Source organism: Musca domestica, unplaced genomic scaffold, assembly GCF_030504385.1.
Source record: "Musca domestica strain aabys unplaced genomic scaffold, Musca_domestica.polishedcontigs.V.1.1 45, whole genome shotgun sequence".
In the NCBI taxonomy this organism is placed as follows: domain Eukaryota; kingdom Metazoa; phylum Arthropoda; class Insecta; order Diptera; family Muscidae; genus Musca; species Musca domestica.
Window position 1 is genome coordinate 5,602,590 of NW_026712335.1, and position 22,988 is coordinate 5,625,577.

The 22,988-nt window shown below is 34.5% G+C and overlaps 5 protein-coding genes across 5 annotated transcripts; 3 read left to right on the top strand and 2 right to left on the bottom strand.

Annotated features, from left to right (window-relative positions):
• The first annotated feature begins 1,331 nt into the window (after window positions 1–1,331).
• Window positions 1,332–3,938, top strand: LOC101887858 (very-long-chain enoyl-CoA reductase). The gene is made up of 5 exons (XM_005187896.4): window positions 1,332–1,487; window positions 1,550–1,911; window positions 2,435–2,651; window positions 3,198–3,313; window positions 3,387–3,938. Exons 1-5 carry the CDS (start codon window positions 1,482–1,484, stop codon window positions 3,589–3,591), a joined length of 906 nt encoding a protein of 301 aa, XP_005187953.1. The 5' UTR covers window positions 1,332–1,481; the 3' UTR covers window positions 3,592–3,938.
• Window positions 3,939–6,408: 2,470 nt separating this feature from the next.
• Window positions 6,409–7,440, top strand: LOC101888208 (uncharacterized). Its single transcript, XM_005187898.4, has 4 exons — window positions 6,409–6,616; window positions 6,682–6,799; window positions 6,870–7,147; window positions 7,215–7,440. The coding sequence occupies exons 1-4, from the start codon at window positions 6,587–6,589 to the stop codon at window positions 7,287–7,289; spliced, it is 501 nt and encodes a 166-aa protein (XP_005187955.1). The 5' UTR covers window positions 6,409–6,586; the 3' UTR covers window positions 7,290–7,440.
• LOC101888026 (centromere-associated protein E) lies at window positions 6,682–9,642 on the bottom strand. The gene is made up of 2 exons (XM_005187897.4): window positions 7,483–9,642; window positions 6,682–7,285 (listed from the first exon to the last, which is right to left on the bottom strand). Exon 1 carries the CDS (start codon window positions 9,436–9,438, stop codon window positions 7,483–7,485), a length of 1,956 nt encoding a protein of 651 aa, XP_005187954.1. The 5' UTR covers window positions 9,439–9,642; the 3' UTR covers window positions 6,682–7,285.
• Window positions 9,643–10,500: 858 nt separating this feature from the next.
• LOC101888665 (erythroid differentiation-related factor 1) lies at window positions 10,501–18,487 on the top strand. The gene is made up of 7 exons (XM_005187901.4): window positions 10,501–10,659; window positions 10,721–13,052; window positions 13,120–13,609; window positions 13,669–13,852; window positions 14,141–14,268; window positions 17,288–17,478; window positions 17,544–18,487. Exons 1-7 carry the CDS (start codon window positions 10,636–10,638, stop codon window positions 18,050–18,052), a joined length of 3,858 nt encoding a protein of 1,285 aa, XP_005187958.1. The 5' UTR covers window positions 10,501–10,635; the 3' UTR covers window positions 18,053–18,487.
• Window positions 14,452–16,828, bottom strand: LOC101888377 (2',5'-phosphodiesterase 12). The gene is made up of 4 exons (XM_005187899.4): window positions 16,180–16,828; window positions 15,849–16,103; window positions 14,833–15,790; window positions 14,452–14,768 (listed from the first exon to the last, which is right to left on the bottom strand). Exons 1-4 carry the CDS (start codon window positions 16,519–16,521, stop codon window positions 14,503–14,505), a joined length of 1,821 nt encoding a protein of 606 aa, XP_005187956.1. The 5' UTR covers window positions 16,522–16,828; the 3' UTR covers window positions 14,452–14,502.
• Window positions 18,488–22,988: the final 4,501 nt, after the last annotated feature.

Below are 22,988 nucleotides of genomic sequence, written 5' to 3' on the forward strand. Positions count from 1 at the left end.
GTAGAAGAATATAGGTAGACGCATCGACACAGCTGCTGGGACAATGAACTGTCAAACCAATTTTGGAATTGAAAATGTTGAATAAAAAATTATTTAAATTTGTAAAAATTGTTGAAAAACGCGAGTTATAATAGCCTTCGAACGACGTAGTATAAGAAAACATATAAAAATCTACTTATATTTGAAAAAACTTTTGAATTTTATTGACATATCAATGCTCCCAAGCGTTGATGCATCTACCTGTATTCTTCTGCCATGCTCCTATGGTAGAAGAATATAGGTAGACGCGCCGACACAGCTGCTGCGACAATGAACTGTCAAATCAATATTGGAATTGAAAATGTTAAATAAAAAATTATTTAAATTTGTAAAAAATTTTGAAAAAACGCGAATTTTAGTAGCTGCCGACTGACGTAGTATAAGGAAACCTATAAAAATCTACTTATATTTGAAAAAAACATTTAAATTTTTTGACATATCAATGCTTCCAAGCTTTGCCTATATACAACTTTTTTCTTTTGGTAGTCCTATTTTATCAAAACATATACACAGTATATATATGAGTGTGTATTGTTTTGAATAAAAAACTAAACTATTTTGATATTATTTCAAATTTAGTTGTAACAGAAATGCATATTTTTCAAATTAACAGTTGTTGCCAATTAACGTGGAAAATGTAAATATATAATTATGGAAAAAAAAAACAATATTCCCCATTTTTTGTATCCAATTCTGTGGAAAATCTCCCACACAATATAAGTTTTTCTAATAACAGTTGTTTATTATTACTTGATGGAACTGGCGCTGGATGGTTTTTGCAAAATAAAGTAAGGAATGAAAAAAATTTTCGTAATGTAAAATATCGGAACATTTGCGTCGTTGATAAAGCCCCGTTGTTAATCCAAATTGTTTAATAAGTCAATTCCATCGCAAAATAAGCAGGGTGTTATAATAGTTAGAACTTTTTTTCCTAGTAAAACTTAGTTAAATAAAATAAAGAGGGCACACACAAATATAGCGCTCCCTCTTACTACTTTTTATTAAATGAATTTGGCATATTAAAAACTCTTACATAAATCCATACTTTGTAGGTTCTTTTCTAATCAACAAAACCAATTGATGCATGTTAAAAAAATATTTGACACCATACAAGTCTGATACAGTATTACATTTTTCTTATTCGACTACTTTTCTGGTTGTTCTATGAAATTGTAAAAAAATAACCTTAATCTTTTTTCTCCAGAAAAATCATGGTCAAGTAAACGACATATTATTTTGTTTGCGTCCTACTTTAAGTTACACCGCTCAGCTGATTCTTTTCGCATTTACTGTGCCCTAACGCATGGCTTGCTATACGAACTTTGACTTGTCTACCTGTCATTCAAACTTTTATAAGAAGGTGTTCGACTCGGTTTGGTGGAGGACCGTGACTGTATTTAATTCCAGTCATTAACCAAAGCTATTAGATATACTACATAAAAATGGAGGTATGTATTTGAGTTGCAATACTTAATTAATTCATAAATAATTAAAATGTGAATTTTTATAGATTGAAATTGTTAATGCAAAAACACTGAAGCCCTACGGAAAAATGTCCGTTGCTGCGGAAACGGATATTTCATACTTGAGGCAACTTATTCACAATAAATTTAAGCAAACACCTTCGGCCGATAGACAATCGTTGCGTCTGGAACCAAAAGGCAAGGCAATCAAAGATACCGAGACTTTGCGAAACCTCAAAGTACAAGCCGGTGATAAGGTGTACGTCAAGGATTTGGGACCACAAATTGGCTGGAAAACTGTGTTTTTGGCTGAATACGCCGGCCCTTTGATAGTGTATTTACTTTTCTACACTCGCCCCGAATTAGTTTATGGCAAAAATGCCACAGAACCCATTTCCCTGACCACCCAGTAAGTAATGTTGTAGATAATGAATAAGAAAAATATTCCCTTTGATTGGTGATAACAGAGATTAGATTCCATAACTTTCCCTTGAAAGTATGCACTTTTTCAAAACCAATTATTAAAATTTAAAATCTGAGAAAGTTATGGAACAACACAAATGAACCAGCAACCAAATCGCTCACGTACACTCGCACACATGCATCTATCTTTCTATCCAATATTAATAACATTGATAGCCATAACAAACGCTTAAGAAATGCCTAACCTAGTTTGACCCCAAACGAACGTCTACGTTTTGTTTGTATTGAGAGCGTTTTACTAAATTTGTTGTACCTCGAACTTGAATTTGTATAATTTTTGCATAATTAACATGTTTCTTTAAAAAAAAGAAACTATGACAAAAGTTTTCAGTTTCTTTTATATCGGCTACGTATGTTTATAATGTATTGTTGTTGATGTGGTGTGCATGCGTGTATATCAGTGTGTGAGTGTGTTTCATTCAACTAATTTTGTTTCTTTTTTATTGCAGTATCGCTGCGATATGTTACACTGTCCATTATGTGAAGCGATTATTGGAAACCATTTTTGTTCATCGATTCTCTCACTCCACTATGCCCTTGCGTAATCTCTTCAAAAATTGCTCTTACTATTGGGGATTCACCGCTTACGTTTCGTATCATGTCAATCATCCATTTTTCACATCGCCCTGTATGTTGCAAGTTTGGGCCGCTCTGGCTTTGTTTGCGGTAAGTTAATGTCACACCTTTGTGTTAGCATTTTTATGTAAATATTTGGAATTATAATTGCTAAGCAATGTTCAAGAATTTTATATACCGTCTCAATTATTGTTATTAGAAAGGGTTAAAGTTCAGGGTTTTCGTCGACACTTTGCTTTGCTACTAAATCGGTGTATAAATCTAACGGTACTTTTAAGATTTCAGTGGTTCAAGTCAGTACAAAATATTCAATAAACTTTTCTTAATCGTAGTAATGAATATACCAGTCATTCTAGCAATACAGATATTAATGCATTTTTAAAAGTGGCTTAACCACAATAAATACGTAAACATTCCACAATATTTTGACATCGTATAATATATACCTATACGATATGTATAAAATTGTTTGGACTTTGAAATTCATAGACTTGTAAATTAGTTAAAGACAAGGCTTTACGTTTTATTTTATTGGGTAAAAAATTTTTGATTTGTCCATTGCTGTTTAATAATGAACGGGTATAATGCTCTGCCTTTAATTGCAATTGATTTATTATTTCTCTTCTTCATTTGCAGTTCTGTGAATTGGGCAATTTCTCGGTGCACATTGCTTTGCGTAACTTGAGACCACCTGGCACTAAGGTACGCAAAATTCCCGTACCCGATGGCAATCCATTGACAAACTTGTTCCAGTGAGTATTCATTTAGAAATATCAACACAAAACAACATTTCACTCATAACAACATATCATTTTTATTCAACAGCTTGGTCTCTTGCCCCAACTACACCTATGAAATCGGTGCTTGGATATCCTTCTCCATTATGACGTCTTGTTTGCCTGCCCTGCTGTTCGCCTTTGCTGGTGCTTTCCAAATGACCGTTTGGGCTTTGGGCAAACACCGCAACTACAGAAAAGAGTTCAAAGATTATCCCAAACAAAGACGTGCAATTTTCCCATTCATTTTGTAAGTTAGCTTTAGCGTCTTTCTTTTGAGAAAAAGAAAAAGATGAGTAGCATTTTGATCTTTTGTCATCAACAACTTAAACTGACACTTATTCCATATAAGATCTAGTTATGTAGAACAATTACTTCGTTTTTTTTACAATTCCAAAAAGTAAAATGGTGTATTAAATTCACATATTATCATCTGAAAATGTTTAAATTATTTTCCAAACATAAATGGATTATATTACAAAATTCATATACATTTGTATGCATTCAAACTGTCATATGCAATCAATGTCATATTTACATCTTACGTAATTGAACAAATTAAAATAAAGAAAAAAAATGGTTATGAGAAGATAAAACTAAATTCGTAGTTTTTAATACATGAAGGCGTGCACAACGAGTTTAAACACAGATTTGTTTGATTTCGTGGCATATAAAATGTTTCACCTATGTTAATTGAAGTGAAGTAATTAAGTAAGTTTCATTAGTAGTGTCCGATCTTTATATCTTGATTTAGTTTGGAGATTTTGGGGCTGATTTCCACCAAAAAAATAGGTATGTTGACTTTGCGAAAGCCTTTATATGGTAGCTATAGATATATCTAAATCGACTTGGTTGAAGTTTTGGTTTGGTTTAAGGATGCGCAACAACATGGGAGACGACAACTACTACACTCCGGGTTCTTGGTGATATGATGGATATCGGAACGAGAAAGAGAATAAAGGGGGATTAAAGAGAGAAGTATATATAGTAGTATACTGCAATTGACAGTCATTAAGCCTACCGCGATTCTTAGATCTGACCAACTAAGTGACCGAAGGCAGCTGGTTCTTTTTCTCGAGATTACCGGTAAGATGGCCTTGGATACCCTGCAACCGGTAACCAAGTGCCATCTTCTTCGATGACAGGTTTTTTGAAGCAGCTGACATAATACCTTATTGGTCTCATAAATCTCTCCGGCCGTATTAATCGTCCGTGGCATCAGAATAAATGCTGAATATTATCGCGAAAACATTCTGGAGGGTATATTAAAGCCTTGGGCACGCAAACATTTTGGCCGCAGGCCTTGGACATTCCAACAGGACTCAGCATCATCGCACTCAGCACGCACCACCCAAGAATGGTGACAAAATGAGGTTACTCGTTTATTCCCAGCGCACAATGGCCATCAAAATCTCCGGATACCAATCCACTTAAAAATATCAAAGTGTCGATCACCTCAAGCAAGCACTTCGCCGGGAATGGGCCAAAATACCGCAGAGCACCATTCGGACAGCCTGTGATGGTTTCATTGGGCGTTTGAAGGCCATAATTTGTGCCAAAGTTGACCAATTCGAACAAATTTAAACGTATTCAAAAATTTGATGCTATTTCCGACATTTTTTGCCTTCATTCAATAAAATTTAAAAAAAAAATGTTAAAATTATGGCGTTCGACTTTGTTGCAGTTCTTTTATCTCACCCTGTATAATCACTGGTCCGGTTGTGCTATTGCAGTCTTTTAACACTTTAGCCGTATCTGTAGATGCGTCGCTATCAGGTGTTATAACGTCAATGTAATTGGAGTCGAAGAAGGTGGGCATGTAATATCTAATTGTATTAATTTTACCTAGAATATTCCGACCTTTTGGTATGTCCAGGAATCGTGCATGAACAGCCGGTGAAAAGTGCCACCACCTTCCCGTAGTCTCACTGCACTTCTTGCTGCTTCAAATAGAGCTAACGTATTCAGTGGCTGGAAGTTTAGCAGCACTATTCTAAGAGCAAAATTGTTTGAAGCTCTAGCTTGAGAAAATACAACATCGGTCTGACAAATAATATTCGGCAAAAATACAATTTAAATCCAAATCGAAAACGAACCAAGCATTCTCGCTCTTACTCGAGTTATATCGAGTATGTCCCAATTTTTTTCTCTGAAGTGCTTTCGCTCGAGGTTTTGATATTTCACAAACCAATTCACAAAAAATCAGAGGAAATTATGTAAGGCAGCTATATACAAATCTGAAATGATTATTAGCAATTTCAATAGGGTTCGTTCTTGGGTCACACAAGTTACTTCTGCAAACCTGGATCTCAACTAGACAAGATATTGATTGTAAACGTACATTGAGTTAGAAACTGATACCACCAAAAGTAACGTCTCCTTTTTCATGTTACAAACAGGAGCATAAAGAAATTAAACCCTGAACCTGTAACTACCCGGCAACCACAATCAAGTGTTTCCTGCACATTTTTGCACGGTATAAAGCCATATTCGTTATTCGAATATTTTGTTTGGAAATTATTGGGTCACACTAGTTATTTCTGCAAACCTGGATCTCAACTAAACAAGATATTGATTGTAAAAGTACATTGAGTTAGAAACTGATACCATCAAAAGTAACGTCTCTTTTTTCATGTTACAAACAGGAGCATAAAGAAATTAAACCCTGATCCTGTAACTACCCGGCAATCACAATCAAGTGTTTCCTGCACATTTTTGCACGGTATACAGCCATAGTCGTTATTCGAATATTTTGATTGGAAATTATTCTTAACGATTGAATCAGCAACATACACTTAACATCTCAATATCTTATATAAATTTCCCAAATTCAGTCGTCATGACTCCCATGAAGATATGTTAGATCTTGTTTCCCAATGTTTACACTGTCAGGTAGTAAAGAAATTTATGAATGTTTTAACAAGTGGTTGCCCATCAAAGACTTTTGTAATAAACTCTTTTATGGATAACCGCCGGTGGTGTTAATTCATTCGAGTGTCGTTCTAATCATTGATTTTAATTAACAACAGAAGTAAAAATAAACATCGGATGCCTTACTTATACACGGTAGCGCTGCTAATAACGAAACAGTTAAGCATACAAACAAATAGAGGTAAGATAGGTGTTTCAAAATAAGATAGTGAAATTGTCAAATTCGAAATAGTAGTATTTCAACAGTCATTGTGGGTGTGTGATTGATACCAATTGGAAAAAAAATCGTTAGTCACTTAAGATCTTGAAAAATAGATAATGACATTTTCTTTTGTAATAAAATTGTTTGTAAGTAGAAGAATATAATTTTATTTAAATGGTGATAAAAAAATTAATTAATTATATTTTAACAGGTACAACTTTCCCTATTGGGATTAATATACAATATTTCGGTGGTTGCTGTCTGCAATGAGTGCCAGGAAAACAATGTGGCCTGTGTAAATGAAACCTCTTATCATTTGTGTTATGGAGGTAAATTACACACATTTTCAGAAATTATTGCCAAAAAGATACCACTGCAAGTCGCCTTGTATTATTCCAGAAAATATCCCAAACACCAATCAATTGTTTACATGTCCAGACGGTTTGGTTTGTACAAATCTACCCAATATTTGTTTCCAACGTAATACATTACCTGCCAGCTGTGGTGATACATCTAGCTGTGGCCTGTGCAATTCGAATCAAGTGTTTGCCTGTACATCTCGCACAACCTTTTCTTTTTGTTTTGGAGCTCCCATACCATCGGATGTAGTGGGCACTTGTCCAACAGGAATGACATGCGATGCCTCAAGTTCGGAATTCTGTGTGGCAGAACTTAAGGTATTTGTTTGTTATTGTTGTAGAGCTTGTTTATCTATATTTTCAATTCATCATTTTTTATTTTTAGCCGGCTTCAATTGTGTGCGATTTGGCGGAACCAATTGATATCAGAAATTTATATCCAGAATTAGTGATAAACTAAAGTAATTGTCGAAAGTACGCAATTTTGTTCCGTAATACAGGGAAAAAAGAACAATAATTAAAAAAAGTTTACTTCCCTTAAAAATACAAATATAAATCTATTTATTATAATTAAAAGAAGTAGATATGAACCTACCAAACATAAATATATATGTCTATATATAATTTATTTCTAGAATATTTACACTACCAACCTAAAGGTCTTCCTCTTCATCCATTTGTACTGATTGACTGAGCCAATCTCGAACATCACGCAAACCAGGAAGACGAAAGCGCCATTCATCTGTAAAGTATTTATAAACATTTTCGCCCAGACGCAAAAGATCTACTGCTGCCTGCTTTTCGTCTGTTTTCCATTCTCTATCAGAATTGCCAAACATTTCCATGCGTAACAAGGCCACCATTGAGGAGCTAATATAACGTTTAATACCATTGAAGAGCTGAGCTTTAGTTAATGAATTGGTAGATACTGCTGCAGGCGGTTTTGTCACTGCAACGGGCACTGGATCTGTAGTAGTAATGGTGGCAACCTGATTCTGCAATTGATTCTCCAATTTTTTAAAATCCTCTTTTAGTTTAGCATGGCTTTTTTGCAACTCCTCATGGTTATTCAATAACATCTTGTATTTAATATCCAAATCGCTGTGCTGTTGTAGCGTCAGATCACTCTGGAGTTGTTGTTCAATCAACTGTGAGTTTCTGGTTTGTAAGGTGCTCAACTCGTTTCTTAAACTTTCAAAAGTATTTATGGACTTTGTCAGTTCTTCCTTTTTGTTGTTCAATTCCTGCTGTAATGCCTTAATTTGTTCTAGATGCTCATCTTCTTTTGACGCATATTTCATTCTTTCAGTTTCCATTTGCTGTTCGTATTGATCTTTTAGTTTTTTAGCCGATATTTTAGACAACATTTGTGTGCTTTCTAATTTCTTTTTCCAGGTTTTATTTTCATTCCGCAATGCCTCCAAATCCTTCAATAAAGAACTTTCTTTCGCCTCATACTTAGTCCTTTCGGTTTCCATATGCTGCTCATACATTTCACGCAATTTTCTTTCCGATTCTTTAGATTGAATTTGTGAACTTTCGACGTCTCTCTTTAAACTGGCATTTTCTTTTTTGATTAGATTCAACTCTAAGAGTAGCTTATTCAAGACATCATCATTGTTACTTGCTGGTGTTTTGTCCAAAGAAATAATGTCACTGTTTCCAGGTGTATTGATAATAACCGTGGTGATATTATTTACCTCTTGTTCAGTGTCCTTGCAATTGTCCTCCCATTGTTCAAGGTTACATTCGTTGCCATCCAAAATCACATTTCTTGTCTCATTCGAGGATTTGTTTTCAATTTCCTCCAGATCTTTGAAAGTTTCTTCATCATCTGTTGTGGCTTCAATCAGTTCGAATTCACCATCCTTATTTGCTATGCTATATGATTCAGGTTCAATCCACAAGTTACCATCAACTTCAATTATTTGATGATTAATTATGGTGGGAGTTTCTAATTCAATAATTGTGCCTTGAGGCAACGCTACCTGATCAATTTTTTGCTTTTTACTGGTGCTGCAGCTCATTTCCATACCATCTTCAATCCATTGGGTATTTTGAGGGCGTTTGATCAGTGAACGACTGGAAGAACCAACCGATGTTGATGGGGCTATATTCTCAACAGCCTCCCTAACAAACATAACACCATTTAGTACCTTAACTGCTCCGCATTCCTGAGGATTTTCAAGATCGTTCAATTTGCTCAACAAAATTTGGTCATTTTCCAAACCCAAGGGACACTCAAATCCCTCCGGCGGCACTAAATGTTTTAATTGTACTTCTGGTAATGTTACTAATACACCATTTTCCAAATCCATTTCATAATCCAATGCCTTTGTCCTAGATAAACGGAATATGGATGGAACTGCTGTCGGTGTCAATCTATCTTTTTTATAGTTCATAAAACACTCATCCCGAAAATGTCTGGAACAAATAACAACATTTTTTTGTTTTGCTGGCGGAAAGTTCAACATGTATTCCAGTTTTCCATAAGCAATCCATTTTTTCGAGCGTTCAGCGTCCTTTAATGGTACGCGAAAGAAGTGAATTTGAGTTTGTTTATAGCTGTTTACCCGGCATTCACGGAAAAAGCAACGACAACCACCCATGATTTGTATCCGGGGGAAAATAGAAATTGTGACCGTTGACTATAGATAAAATAATGATGGGCTTCCTTTAATTTTGTTTTTTTTTTTAAGATATATTAATTTAAGATCCTTTTCTTGTTTACAATAAATTTGTGTTATTCCGAAAAAAAACTAGTTCAAAAAAGAGTTGTACAGTTCACGAATGAACTAGTTCAATTGAACGATTTATTGAAAAGAGCGTATGAAATAAGCCACTCGGTCTAGTTCACTAGACTATGATTAGTAATCGAAAAATTACGAATCTAGTTTAGCATTTCATTCACTGTTGCATTGCATTGTGTTGCTGTACTCAGTGCTGGTGTAGGAATTATAATCTTTGTTGCGTCCAGATATAAAAGCAACTAGGTTCAGTGAACCAGATTGCCCAACTCTATTTTATAATATTTAGGGGTCTCTAGATCAATGATTGTCATTTTTAAAGAGGGTATTAAAGCGCTCACAGACGACGGGTGTTACCATACAATTGATATTGAAATAAGTGTTTATTCACATTGGTGACCTTCTGCAGGAAAATAATGAATTTTTCAATGTTTTATCATGAGAAAATACATTTTTTAGTTTTTTGTTATTGTTCGAACGCCAACATTTGCAACTGTGGAGTGTACCACAGTACCAATGTAGATCCCAAAGATGCTACTTAATATACAGATTTTACAACGGATTCTAGATGTGGCGAAAAAATACTATAAGACAAAATTCAATAAATCGAACATACTCTATACGACTTATATGCTTATTCCGAGGAATTACATATACTCTTCCCGGATAGCATGTATAAAAGGTGTAAAATGAAAAATTTTTTCGCTCTGATTTACTGGACTTTTGGGTTATTTTTTGGAATATTTTTTCCAAATATTACAAAATATTGGGTTATCGTACATACCTAACGCACGCAGCTATTTTGGTAGCAGCCTGAACTAATGTTTATACTAAATTATTTCGGAGGATCGTTTCAGTGAATCGTTCAATTGAACTACAAACTCTGCTCACCGGTGTCCGTTTTCGTAGCAGCTAATAAACGTAGTCGCTCTGCTTTTCTATCAGCTGTTGTTTAGCACTAGAATTGTTTGTTTTTAATTTCGACGATTTCTGGAACAAATTAGAACAGGCGAAAAGGACATTTATTTCAACAAATTAATTTATTAAGTGTAATGAACAATGGAATCGGAAAGCGCTGATGAGGTTTGTTAAATCAGATCAATAAAAACAAATAAATACATAATTTATATTTCTTCATTCATAGATTGAATTGTGTCAGAATGTTGAACCTCATGAAGTTGAAGAGACAGTTAAATCAAAAGCCGTGGTCAAATTTTCACAGATTCAAGCGCCAGTTAAATTTAATCGCTTAGAATGTAATACCAATTTAAATTTACCTCCGTCCAACTGGTTGACTAGTGCTGACAACAATTATGGTCTACAGCAGGCACTGTATCATAATCCCGGCTTTGCCAGTTTTCGCATGGCTCATATGTTTCCGGATTGTGTGGGCGAGGTAGATGTTGTAGCCGATGCAGAAAATATCAAGAAGCTGCTGAAATTGCCATACGCCTCGAAGGGAGCTGTTAGTATGACTGTGCATAAGGTGGGAAACACCTTGTTGTTGGACGAGTTCGACATACAAAAGTATTTACTAAGAAAGGCCGATGATGATTGGAATTGGCTTAGGACATTTATAATGGAGCAAATATTGGCCTATGATGATGGTGGCCACAGTGTGTGTCTTAAAGATAAATCACGAGAGGCAATTCAGACAAAAAATTTACTATCAAAATTTTTGTATTATTCCTTAAAACAGTCGCCCAACTGTGATGTAAATGAAAAACTTGCAGGTGAGAACAAGGAACAAAGAAAGGCCTTGCCTATTACGGGACCCCTTCTACCTGAACCTAAGGTGGAGGAAAATGTTCCAGACCCAAATTCCTCTCATGTTTTCCAACGCAATGTTGTGTGGACATTTGAGGATATACGCATGTTAATTGGAACTGATATGCCTATTTTTGGTGGACCCAATAGACCTTGCATTAGCCTCAGGCTACGTGATATGGCAAAGCCCATTAATGTACTTACCGGCATTGATTATTGGTTGGATAATTTGATGTGCAATGTACCCGAGGTTGTGATGTGTTACCATTTGGATGGCATTGTGCAGAAGTATGAAATAATAAAAACTGAAGATTTACCTTACTTGGAGGACTCGCAATTCTCTCCACAGCTAGTCAAGAATGTTGCACAAAATATTCTTTCCTTTTTGAAGGCGAATGCCACCAAGGAAGGCCACACATATTGGTTGTTCAAAGGGCGTAATGACGATGTGGTTAAATTGTACGACTTGACGACATTGTGCAAGAATCAAAGCAGCTCTGAAGATGAGGAATGCGATGAGACTCAAGGGAACCCATTCACCGTACCAGTTGCAATGCTTCTCTACACCGTGGCCAGAAATATGAAAAACCGAAATGCTTCAATAAGTCCAAAGACTGCAGGGAATATTCGAGCTCTTTTGGATAATTGTATACAATTGCTGGATAAAGAAAAGTACCCTCAAATAGTTACCTCGTCTCATTATATACTGTCCGATTTGCATGTTCCAGCTGGAATAGATCCAAAAGACCCAAAGTTTGATGTATGTGATGCTGATTCGGATACCCAATCAGTATATGAGGAAGATGACGAGGAAGAAGAAGATGAAGAAGACTTCTTTTATGATAATAAGGACAATGCGCGAGACCTGAGCAAAGATCATAATGTGGCAGTGCAAAATATTTGTGATACCCTCAAGGATTTTACCTTTGACAGTCGTCAACCCAAATCGAATAAGCAAAGACCTTCACCACTGATTGCCACGGTCGAAGAGAGATGCTGTATATCTTTGCAACATATTAATCAAGGTTTGTCATGTCTGCAATTTTTCAACAAAAATGAGGAAACTTTTATCAAACAATCAGAGGCTAGAGCTAAAGATGAGGAAAAGGCAAGAATTCTGCATGAAGAACAGAATCCTAACATGGCCAAGCCATTCAAACCTATCCCTTTGCCTTATGAAACATTAAAATCCCCATCAAAATCACCAGAAACACAGCAAGATACAGTAGCATCAGAGCAGTCTCTAGCCGAAAGTAGGGGGAAAAAGTCAAAATTGAAGAAATCTCAAAGTCGTGACTTAAAACCTGTCTTAACGGCAGCTCAAACGGCAAACGACAGTCATGCCATACCTCCGCAACAGATTGCTGTAAGTTTCAATTCCCAACAATTCGGGTCGTGGAATATCCATTTGAAACTGTTGTTGTTGGAGAAAGCTTGTCTAACGTATGCAACATTGGCAGAATATCAATATGTCGAACAGAAATATGGTCTTAGCTTGCGCTACATATACATGGCATGTAAATGTCAGCATGTGGTTCTGAAATATGTTTCCAGCATGGTATCCCAAAAGCGTTGCCTTTTGGGCCGAGCCGGTGACTGTTTCTTTCAAATGGCTAAAAACTGGGAGAACATAGGACAGAACATTAAAGATTTCCATAAGACAGACGTATCGGAAAAATACATTGAAATGGAGCTGGAAAAGGAACTGGGTGAGTGGAAACCATAACACAGAGTCCTAATTATGGGGTCTAATTTGTCTATGCTAATGTGTTTCAGAAACCGATGAATGTTCTGAGCTAATCATTCCCCAGGAGAATATAGAACTTCTTATGGTATCGAGTTGTGCATGCTACGAAAATGCATTGGAACTTGTTACTAATGCAACGGCCAAAACAACTGTTGATGAAGAAGCTCGTCATGAGTTATTGCGACGACTTGGAAATGTACGCAATGAATTAGGTGTAAAGTATATGTTTTGGTCTCAGGAACAATATACAAAACATTTACAAGATAACTCGGAGGAGATGAAGGCAAACGAACCCGATGAGGGCAAATCTCAAAATAATGAAAACGATAACGATGCTGAAGAAAAAACGAATACCACGGCTGAACCTTTGTATTTGAAATTAGCTATGAAGTCATATGATTGTTTAATACGAGGTATTAAAGCTTTTGCTTTGGTGGAGGATAATGTGAATATGGCATTTTTATATTGTAATATGGGACGATTTATGCGTTTCAGAGCCCATCTGATTACAAATGAGAAGTAAGTTGATTCACATTTATAGACATTGTAAGTTCTAAATGTAATCGTTAAAATTCCAGCATTGATGTTATACAACAACAAAAACGATTCTATAACGAGGCATTTTCATTCTACGAAAAAGCTCAAGATGTTTTGGGATCACGCAAATCGAACGCAGAACTCTGGGATTTGGTGAATTGGGAATTATCAACAGCAACATTTACCCTTGCTAAACAGCTGCAAGATTGTAGCAGTGCAGATGAGGTAAGCACACATATGTTTTTAAGTTATATTTAAGATTTTATCTCCATTAGAGCTATGCGAATGTGGCAGGAGTCAGGAAGTAGATACATTTATTCACATATACGAAATCAAGTTTGTTTCAACTGTGAAGTTCATAGCGTATATGTGATAGAAAATCTCCCGGGTTTCAAATTTGATATGTGTAATGCGGTATTGGCAATAAAAATTCAGAAACTCGAACTTATTAAAATTGTAGTTGTTAAAAATTATTCCAACTTTATTATCTAACGTTACCATTTCTCATTCTAGACATGTCGTGGAGATTTAGAGAAAGAAGTATTGGATCTTTTGCAAAAGTCATTGAAGTTATGTGATGTCGAACATCCTGGTGCCCGGCAAGTTGTTTACACTTATCGCTCCGGATTGATTCATCAAAGGTAAGTCCTTTTATTTGCAATTGCAGTGCATAAGATATGGGTGAAATAAAATTATTTTGGATAGGCGTCATATTTTAAGAGTAAATCAAAAAGTTGCCGTGATTTATAATCACCTAAAGTAGGTGCTCAACATTTATGATCTTATGTAAATAATTTGGCAACTTAATTAAAAATGCATGCATGTATCCAAATTCTACGTGATTATAATTTACTTCACAATTTTATTACTTATTGTTAATGCTTTTTCAACTTTAAATCTGCTATTAACGCTACATGATCAGAAGGAAACACAACGGATGGTATGGCTGTGTTGGCTTTTAGTTCTTCTTCCGTTGGTAAGGGGACATATTGCAAGACTTCTAGGCGATCACTTTGATAAAATATATAATCTAAACATGCGCTAAATAAATGGGTGTAGTTGGTATATTCTGGTGTACCACAGGCCGATTTTATGCTAAATGGTTGGCTAAGAGATACGCCTTTCACGGCTTCTTCCGTATCTGGAATTGGAGTAAGAACATTTCAATGAAAAAAACACAATACAATATAGCATCAGTCACTTACTGCTGCTCCAATCGATGAAATCTTTGTCCACAAAACCTTCAGTCATCAAACGATAAATACCACATTCGGGAACACTGTTAAAATCCCCACAAAATACAATTGCCAATTGATTTTCGTTTTGTAGTGAGTATTTCTCGTATGTTTTCTTATAGATACTTTCTATGTATAACATGCAAAATCCGAATTGTAAAAGACGTATATGATCGGCATCTGGATGGAAATAGAGATGGGTATTTGCCACCAAAATATAACTATCACTTGAAAATTTGAGTAAATTCAACTGTAAAGTTGTGCTACGATCACAAATGCGTTCCACCAACTTTTCGTTTGATTTAATTTTTTCCCATAACTGCTGGAAAACATCAAGTTGTCGTATTTGTTCACCGATATTTATGCTAAAGCTATCAACAAGTTCAAAACGATCGGAACGGTAAAAGGTCGCAATACCTTCCCCACAGCTTCCCTTCTGTGCAATTACACCTCTGAAGCCATGCGTTTCATTTTCCAGCACAGGCTTCAAATCATATTCAAATATCTTCATATCAACTTCTTGCAGACATATAATGTCGGCATTATAGCCAAGCAGCTCTTTGATATACAATTGTTTGCGATAGTCAACCTTTAGAGCATAGGGGGGACAGTACGGAAATAAATAACTACGGGAGTAATCACTGTCTGCATACAAATCAGCTAGAATGTTGTAGGACACGACACGAAAGGCGTTATCCGTCAGTCGGGTTTGGGTAAAAAAGTGTCTTGTTTCAAAGGGGCATTCTCCAGGACCAGCCTGTATTTCGTTTTTACTGATTTGTTCAACAGCCGGTCCAAATTGGCCTTGGGAATTTCCCGGTGTCACTACAAATTTTAAATGATGACCCACATCATCGTTGGAGGTTTCATAGGCGAAGCCTTCTCCGCATTTTGTCCAAGTTGCATGTTGAATATTGCCCGACGCTGGCTACAGGAGGAAAGAAATGTTTCATTTTAAATAATTTTATATATCCTCACAATCATACCATTTTAGTTCTAAGCCACTCTGCACGACTAAAAGCTTTATCGGAATATTTCATTTCCAATTTGGTGGGATATACAGTAAAACCCGCCATTATTGAGGTGGGAAGTACAAGATTTACCACCCATGGCTGATTGACCACAACATCGAAGTTTTGCTCCAATACTTTTAAGGTTATGTTATTTGGCTGCTCCCTCAGCATATCGGCAAAGGTAATATCCTCCAGCTTGTCATCGAAACGCCGAAATTCAATTGATATCTGAGGAGTTGTTAGTTGTATTTTGATTATAAGGGTCAATGTAACAATGTAAGTAGGTTCTCACCTATGAACATACCTCTCCGTTTGTAAGGTTTTCTGGCAGCGATTCTTGCACTTGTGTCGATGATTTCTTTTTACCTTTTCTTAATTTTTTATTAAATTCCTTTTCTATATTTCCACGTATCCTATTCAAAGTGACTTCAAGTTTTTCGTCAATTTTGCGGCAAAAATTGAACTCCTTGTCAATATTAAGTTCCGGATTGGCATAACGAAAGCTTATGTGCAAATCTTCGCTACTGGGATCATGACGAAAGTATACTTTGTCCATATTCATGGCTATTTTTCGTTGTAAACAAGCACTTCTTGCCTGTTTGATAGATATCTGAAGCCTTGTTAGCCGCAGAAAAGACCTTAGCATATTTTTTTTCTTTAAGAAAAATCAAAATTCTCTCACCACTCGTGTCGTAGAGATGCCAAATGAGAGCGACAATTGATGAACGAGACAATAAAGTTAAATTTTGGAAAGACGCATATCTTAATATATGTTTTTGAATTATTACTTTCTTTTAGTCTACGACAGCAAATGTTATGTCAATCAGTTGAAATTAATACAACTTCGATGTTTCGGAGATTTTTTTACTCTGCATAAATATCCCAAGTTTTGTACTGCAATCTCTATATATTTATGATGACGAAGATTTGACAATTCTTCTAGTTGGCTCTCGCAACTGACAGTTGTGTTGTATCAGCTGCTTTGGTATCTCGTTGTAGGGAGTTGCCAGTATAAACCAAAAGCAAAAACGTTCCTTAGTAAAGATTATTAGAGTGTTCTTGGCTTTTCTTTGGGGGATTTCAGAAAATTAAATTAAAAAATAAACTGTTTTATCCCAAGTGTATAACATTTTCCTCCATTAACGGCGAAAACATGTTTTTTTTACAGAGTTCATTATTTTACCATGTGTATTCATTAATATATTTGTTTTTCAAATTCGGTAGATTGACTATGAGTAAGAAAATATAGAATTTTGTAGAAGTGTATTCATCCGTCAAATATATAAATAAGTAATTCAAAAAGTATTTCAACATTTATATGGGATTTTGAGAAAGGAAACAGTCGAGTTGTATATAATGAACCTTCTTCTATCTAATCCGAACTTTAATTTATTTTTTAAATTATTTTTCAGAATTGCTTCCTTTCATCACATTCAATTGAGAAACAATTATTCCGATTCAACTACACTACCGAAAACTATCATTCAACTCTGTAAATATCATTACGAAAAGGCAGCAAGTATTTTGGATAGTTTGAGGGAAGCACCCGATTATTTGGTGATACAATTGGAACGTATATCATTGCAAGAATTTTTGGCTGAGAGTAAGTATAAAAAAAAATTAAAATTATTAAATTTTTCACACAAATTAATTGCATGTTTTTTGCAGATTCTCTTAACAATACACAAAAAATTAAACACTTACAACAACTATTGGATATATGTCTCAATTCCAAGCCATTGTTTGAATACGCTCTAAGTAATTGGAATTCGTCCGCTGATAATCCAAGCACAGTGGGCGGGAATTCGGCTTCGGCGAGTGCTAGTGGTGGCGGTAGTGGTGGTGTTGGTAGTGAAACAGAATTTCGAAAACATATACTTTTGTTTGAGAGCCGCCTACAAAATGCCCTGAAGACCCTAATAAAGCTGTTGTTGAACACCAAGGATCCAAAACAAAAAGCTGATCTGTACAAAAAGATGTATATGGAAACCTTGAATATTAGAAAAATAACAGGTGTTCAGAATGAACAGACCACGACTGTTATGGTTTTGGCACAACAATTTGCCAATCTATTGGAGAGACTGACACAATTGGAACGAATACATGCAAATAGTTTAAACAATAACAACAACAATAGTGGTAACAGCAATAATAATGGAACACATAATGCTAACTAATAACTGCTAAACAGTTGTTGTATTTTAAGCAAACGATTATTTTTGTACTAGTGGTATATTGAATTGCATACTCTCTGTAATTGAAGATAGAACAAATTGTTTACTCGGTTTTCTTTCATTCTTAGAACGTACATTTGTAGATGTAGCAACAATGCATCGGAGAATTATACAAGCACTAAAAAAAGCACAAGGTTGATGATGTGAGCAAAGTTTTATTTATATTTCAGGGTCATGCAATTTGTTTCACATCAGAAGGAATAATAAATGTAATGTGAAAGATCACCTTGAGTTCTGAATGTTCATCTCGTGTCAAGGATATATAGAATACGGTTCTTTAAAATAATATCTAACTTATGTGATTAACGAAAATATCTCTACTTTCATACAGCTTCATGAAATAAAATTATTGCAATAAATATCTGTTAATAACTTAAAGTTACAGTGTTTTGATTGAAATTTTAATTTTGATTATACGCTAGACTAATAGGTTTACATCACGACCTACGATCAAAAATGTGACTCTGAGAAATAATGGTTTTGAACACCACAAGTCTTTGAATGAAATCCGTGTAAGGAAATTTGCGACGATGTTTGTCCGAACCATTTATGTATGTATGTTGGAAAAAAGTTAATGTCCACAAATATTACAAAACTGATCTAAAAAGATTTTCATGATCTAAAACAGGAGTTTCAAAAATAATTATGAAAGAGATCTTCTAGATTAACAGGCATTTAGGCAGAATTGAATAGTATTCATATGATGCAGCCACTGAGGTTATAATTCAATATAATATGAACACTGTTTTTGCAATCCAATGGAATCCTTATTAATTGAAGCTGAAGAAAGTTGGTTGCCTTTACAAATCAATGAAGTTTATGCCATGCTACGTTTAGGATGGTTTAGTCATATAAATTTATATTTGTAGTGGATTAATTATTGCAGAGAACATCTGACCATCATGATTGACAGAACCGGGTTAGCACGATATGAACCGCAACAACAAAAAACTTTGAAAAGAAAAAAAAAATGAATCTCGTATATGTTGAATGGTAGTTTTTTTGGATAAGCAAAGATTCGACGCGAAGATGAATCTCATCAGTGTCCTTTTACTCATTTTTGAAAATTTTATTTTTAAAATCATGAGGTGTATAAAATTCCATTTTTCATAAAAGATTTATGGAGATAACAAATAAAATATTTTCAAATAAAATAGTAACTATTTTATTTATTTTGATGCATATATTTTTACAGAAATTTCATTTCAATAACAACATTAAATAAATAAAATGTCATTAACCAGATTTGTGACTTCCACCACCACCGCAACCGCAATCATGGTTGGCATTCTTATTTAGATCGTCCAGAACATAAATAAATGTCATCAACAGCCACATGAAATGCACCAAGTAAGACTTGCAAAAAAAAAAAAGAAATTGATAATAAATAAAAAAAATCAATATCAATGGCAATTTTTTTTTAATTTACAAACATACTGTACTTTTTTGAAATTGGACCATTTTTAGGGAAGAAGAAAAAAATTGTATTTTCAATGTTCTTGTCGTAGTTTAAAATAAAAACTGATTGGTGGTCGCAAAACAATTTGGCTTGGACTGTAACTATTTCTCGCCAGCATGTCATTGACGTGCTATAAATCTTGATAGAATAATTAATAAATAACATTACGTACACCCTACAATATTGTTTTCATTGGATTGTATTTCATTTGTTTTCATCGACTCAATGAATGGAGAAAATGAAATAAAATCAGATCCATAAGAGAAGAAACTGTAGAGTGCAATGAAATCGAATATGCTTAATCTGTCTGTGGTCTATGGCTAGTTTTTTGTTGACAAGCCAAAAACATTCACTTTGAGCGCACCGAAGTTTGTATACCATAATAAAGAGTACCTATACAATTCAATTGAAAGTTGAATCTATGTGCATATTGAAGAAGAAGTAGAACATTTAATCTAAACGAGGATCCAGATAAATATCTCTTGTGGAGTTCCAAAAAGGAAGGAGTTGCTTCATTTCCCCTATTTTATGGTGTATGGTGTCACTGCAGTTGTCAGTTTAAAAGGGCGAACACACACAAGCGAGAGTAGGCTTGCAGGATTTGTATTTGAGAAAAGAGGCTGCGTAGAAGAAAAAGCCTTAACTTAAATCCTCAAACTTGCGAAAGCTGGAGGTTTCCCATTTGGCATTTGGACTTTAAAATTGAAAATGTAGAAATAAAGCCATCTTAATGTGATTGTTAAAATAATATGCGTTCCTTTCTACGGTTGAAAGAATCCCAAAAAAAAAATCCCTAAAAGTATGCTTTATTTTTAAATAACAAAATTGAAGCATACAAAAACTGGGGACATATAAAAACCAAAAGTTATCAATAGATGGCTCTTAGTGCCATGTAATGACAATGTGCTGTCGAGCTTTTTTACACCCATCATTTCAATGAATATATTTATGCCCTACATCACACTGGAATCTTATTTGAGTCGATTTTTGGCCGTCTATCCATCTATTTTTGTAAACAAAGTACGAGTCGAATTCATTGTCCAAGAATTTTAAACAGTTCATTTTTTGGTAAAAATTTTACAAATATATTTCGCCGCAATTCTACTATGGGTCCCAAGAAACATCAAAAGTCTAAATCTTCCTAAACGCCAGGAATTTACATAAATTAAAAACTCAGCTTAGCGTTAAAACTGGACTTCATGTCGGTTTGTGCAAAATTCTCCTACAAAACATCATTTTAGAAGGATGACTTCAAAGACGGAATTATTTTTAATGAAATTTCACTATGAGTCACCAACGAAAGGAAATTCATATTTTAATTATATATGAAGAAAATATATGCATCAATGTTGCCAAAAAATGCGGAAAAAGTCCATTTTCTTCAATTCATTTTCTTCCGTCTTTTTCGATTTGGTGCAAAATATATCATATATTTTTAGGCATAAAGTGTCAGAAGGATAAATATTGTTCACAAAATTTCACTATAAATCTCAGAATAAACCATATATCTGGATAATAATAGTATTAAAGAAAATTACATTCGAAATCTGGTACCACAAGAGAAATGTATGTGTTTGCTTTTTCCTTGTTAATATAACACGTTTCCAATCTAAGTCAAAATCTCCCTTAATATTTATTTTTTTGGAGTAAGTGCCAAAGAAAGAATTATTCTAGATCCAAATTCATTGTCAGTCTCCAAACAAAAGACTATCGTATATTCAATGTGTACTATGAAAAAATATGAATTTTTGTTAAAAAAAAAGCCTTGTTTATTTTTGACAAATTCCGATATTTACAGTGAAAATTTGTGTGGAATATTCGTTGTTTTGACCAAGAACATTTTACGAATTTCTTTAATTTAACGAAATTTTATGCTATTCAAAGGGTCAACTCGAAAAAAAAAAATTGGAAATATTTTCAGTTTTTGGGAATATTTGAAAATAGAAATTTCGTTCATTAGTGACTTAGAGTGAAATTTGATGTAATGATGTGATGATTTGTAGAGGATTGTTGCATAAATTCACATAAACTGTGGCTTTAGCCCTAAAATGTGTTTTCATTATAAACTAGCTAATTCGTCTACGGAATGTCTACTTTAAGATTTTAGACACATTCCAACAGTTGGTGTATACACAATTTGTTTAGTTTGCCAACAATTTGTAATCAATATTTCAAAAAAAAAAAAAAAACAAAACTTTTTCAAAAAATATTAACAAAAAAATTAAAAAATATTAACAAAATGTTTACATTTTATATCTTTCTTTCATTTTAAAATTTACAGAGGACCATTGTACAATGGACCCACATCCAATTTTTCTGCCCAAAAACATTACAACGTATCCATATGTAAAATCTAGCAGCAAACCCTGAACTTCAAGATTGTAACTTCAGCCGTTTCGTCTGGGAGTTTATTCTCAGTCAGTTATTTCACTATATATATATATATATATATAGATTAAATCCTGGCGTTTTGGTAAGATTTAGACTTTTGGAGTTTTCTAGGACCTACAGTAGAATTTTATGACAAATCATTTTGCACAATATTTTGTCTTGCATATTTGCATATTTTAGAAAATAACTAAAAATTCTTAATCAGTGTAAATTTCTAAGACGATTAAGCCATGTCCGTCTGTCTGTTGTAATCACGCAAGGCTAAAATTTTGCACACATGTTTATTTTGCCAGTAGAAAGCTAAAGTTCGTAAATGGGCCATGTAATGGACCATAACGGTACCTCCCGATATTCGGTGTTTTGATGATTTTAGCGACATTATTCTCCGGAATTGTTTCAAATTTGGCATTTGAAGTTCAAAATGTATACTACAGCCTATTACAGAAAATCGTCTGTGCAGGTCCACCTCTTCGTATAGCTCCAATATAACGGTTCCTCCCTATATTCGGTATTTTGATGATTTTAGCTACATTATTCATCGGATTGTTTCAAATTTGGTGTTTGAAGTTAGTAATGAATACTACAGCCTAAGGCAGAAAATTGTCTATGCAGGTCCACGTCTTCGTAGCCCCTCATAACTGTAGCACCCAATATTTAGCGTCATTATTCACCGTAGTAGTTTCAAATTACGTATTTAGGGTTCGTAATGGAAACTACAGTCTGTGACAGAAAATTGTCTATGCAGGTCCAGGTCTTCTTATAGGCCCCATCAGTACCTCCCTATATTCGGTATTTTGAGGATTTATGCACAATACGCACCGGCATTTTTTGAGATGTGGTATTTGAAGTTGGTAATGGAAGCTACAGCCAGTGACAGAAAATTGTCTATGCAGGTCCAGGTCTTTGTATAGCTCCGATATTTCATAGCTCCACTGATTTCATCCGCCATAATATTAATGATCGAAAATTAAGTGTCCTTTTATCTCTTGATCTGTCAAAAGCGTTCAATTCCATTAACTTTGCTCATTT

Coding starts and splice junctions, on each gene's coding strand:
- LOC101887858 (XM_005187896.4), top strand. Junction 2,652..3,197: donor CCGCTCTGGCTTTGTTTGCG/GTAAGTTAATGT, acceptor CTTCATTTGCAG/TTCTGTGAATTGGGCAATTT. Junction 3,314..3,386: donor CCATTGACAAACTTGTTCCA/GTGAGTATTCAT, acceptor TTTATTCAACAG/CTTGGTCTCTTGCCCCAACT.
- LOC101888208 (XM_005187898.4), top strand. CDS start 6,587: ATGACATTTTCTTTTGTAATAAAATTGTTT. Junction 6,617..6,681: donor CTTTTGTAATAAAATTGTTT/GTAAGTAGAAGA, acceptor ATATTTTAACAG/GTACAACTTTCCCTATTGGG. Junction 6,800..6,869: donor TTATCATTTGTGTTATGGAG/GTAAATTACACA, acceptor GTATTATTCCAG/AAAATATCCCAAACACCAAT.
- LOC101888026 (XM_005187897.4), bottom strand. CDS start 9,438: ATGGGTGGTTGTCGTTGCTTTTTCCGTGAATGCCGGGTAAACAGCTAT.
- LOC101888665 (XM_005187901.4), top strand. CDS start 10,636: ATGGAATCGGAAAGCGCTGATGAG. Junction 13,853..14,140: donor ATTGTAGCAGTGCAGATGAG/GTAAGCACACAT, acceptor TTCTCATTCTAG/ACATGTCGTGGAGATTTAGA. Junction 17,479..17,543: donor GCAAGAATTTTTGGCTGAGA/GTAAGTATAAAA, acceptor TGTTTTTTGCAG/ATTCTCTTAACAATACACAA.
- LOC101888377 (XM_005187899.4), bottom strand. CDS start 16,521: ATGCTAAGGTCTTTTCTGCGGCTAACAAGGCTTCAGATATCTATCAAA. Junction 16,104..16,179: donor AAAACCTTACAAACGGAGAG/GTATGTTCATAG, acceptor ACAACTCCTCAG/ATATCAATTGAATTTCGGCG. Junction 14,769..14,832: donor TTTCATCGATTGGAGCAGCA/GTAAGTGACTGA, acceptor CTCCAATTCCAG/ATACGGAAGAAGCCGTGAAA.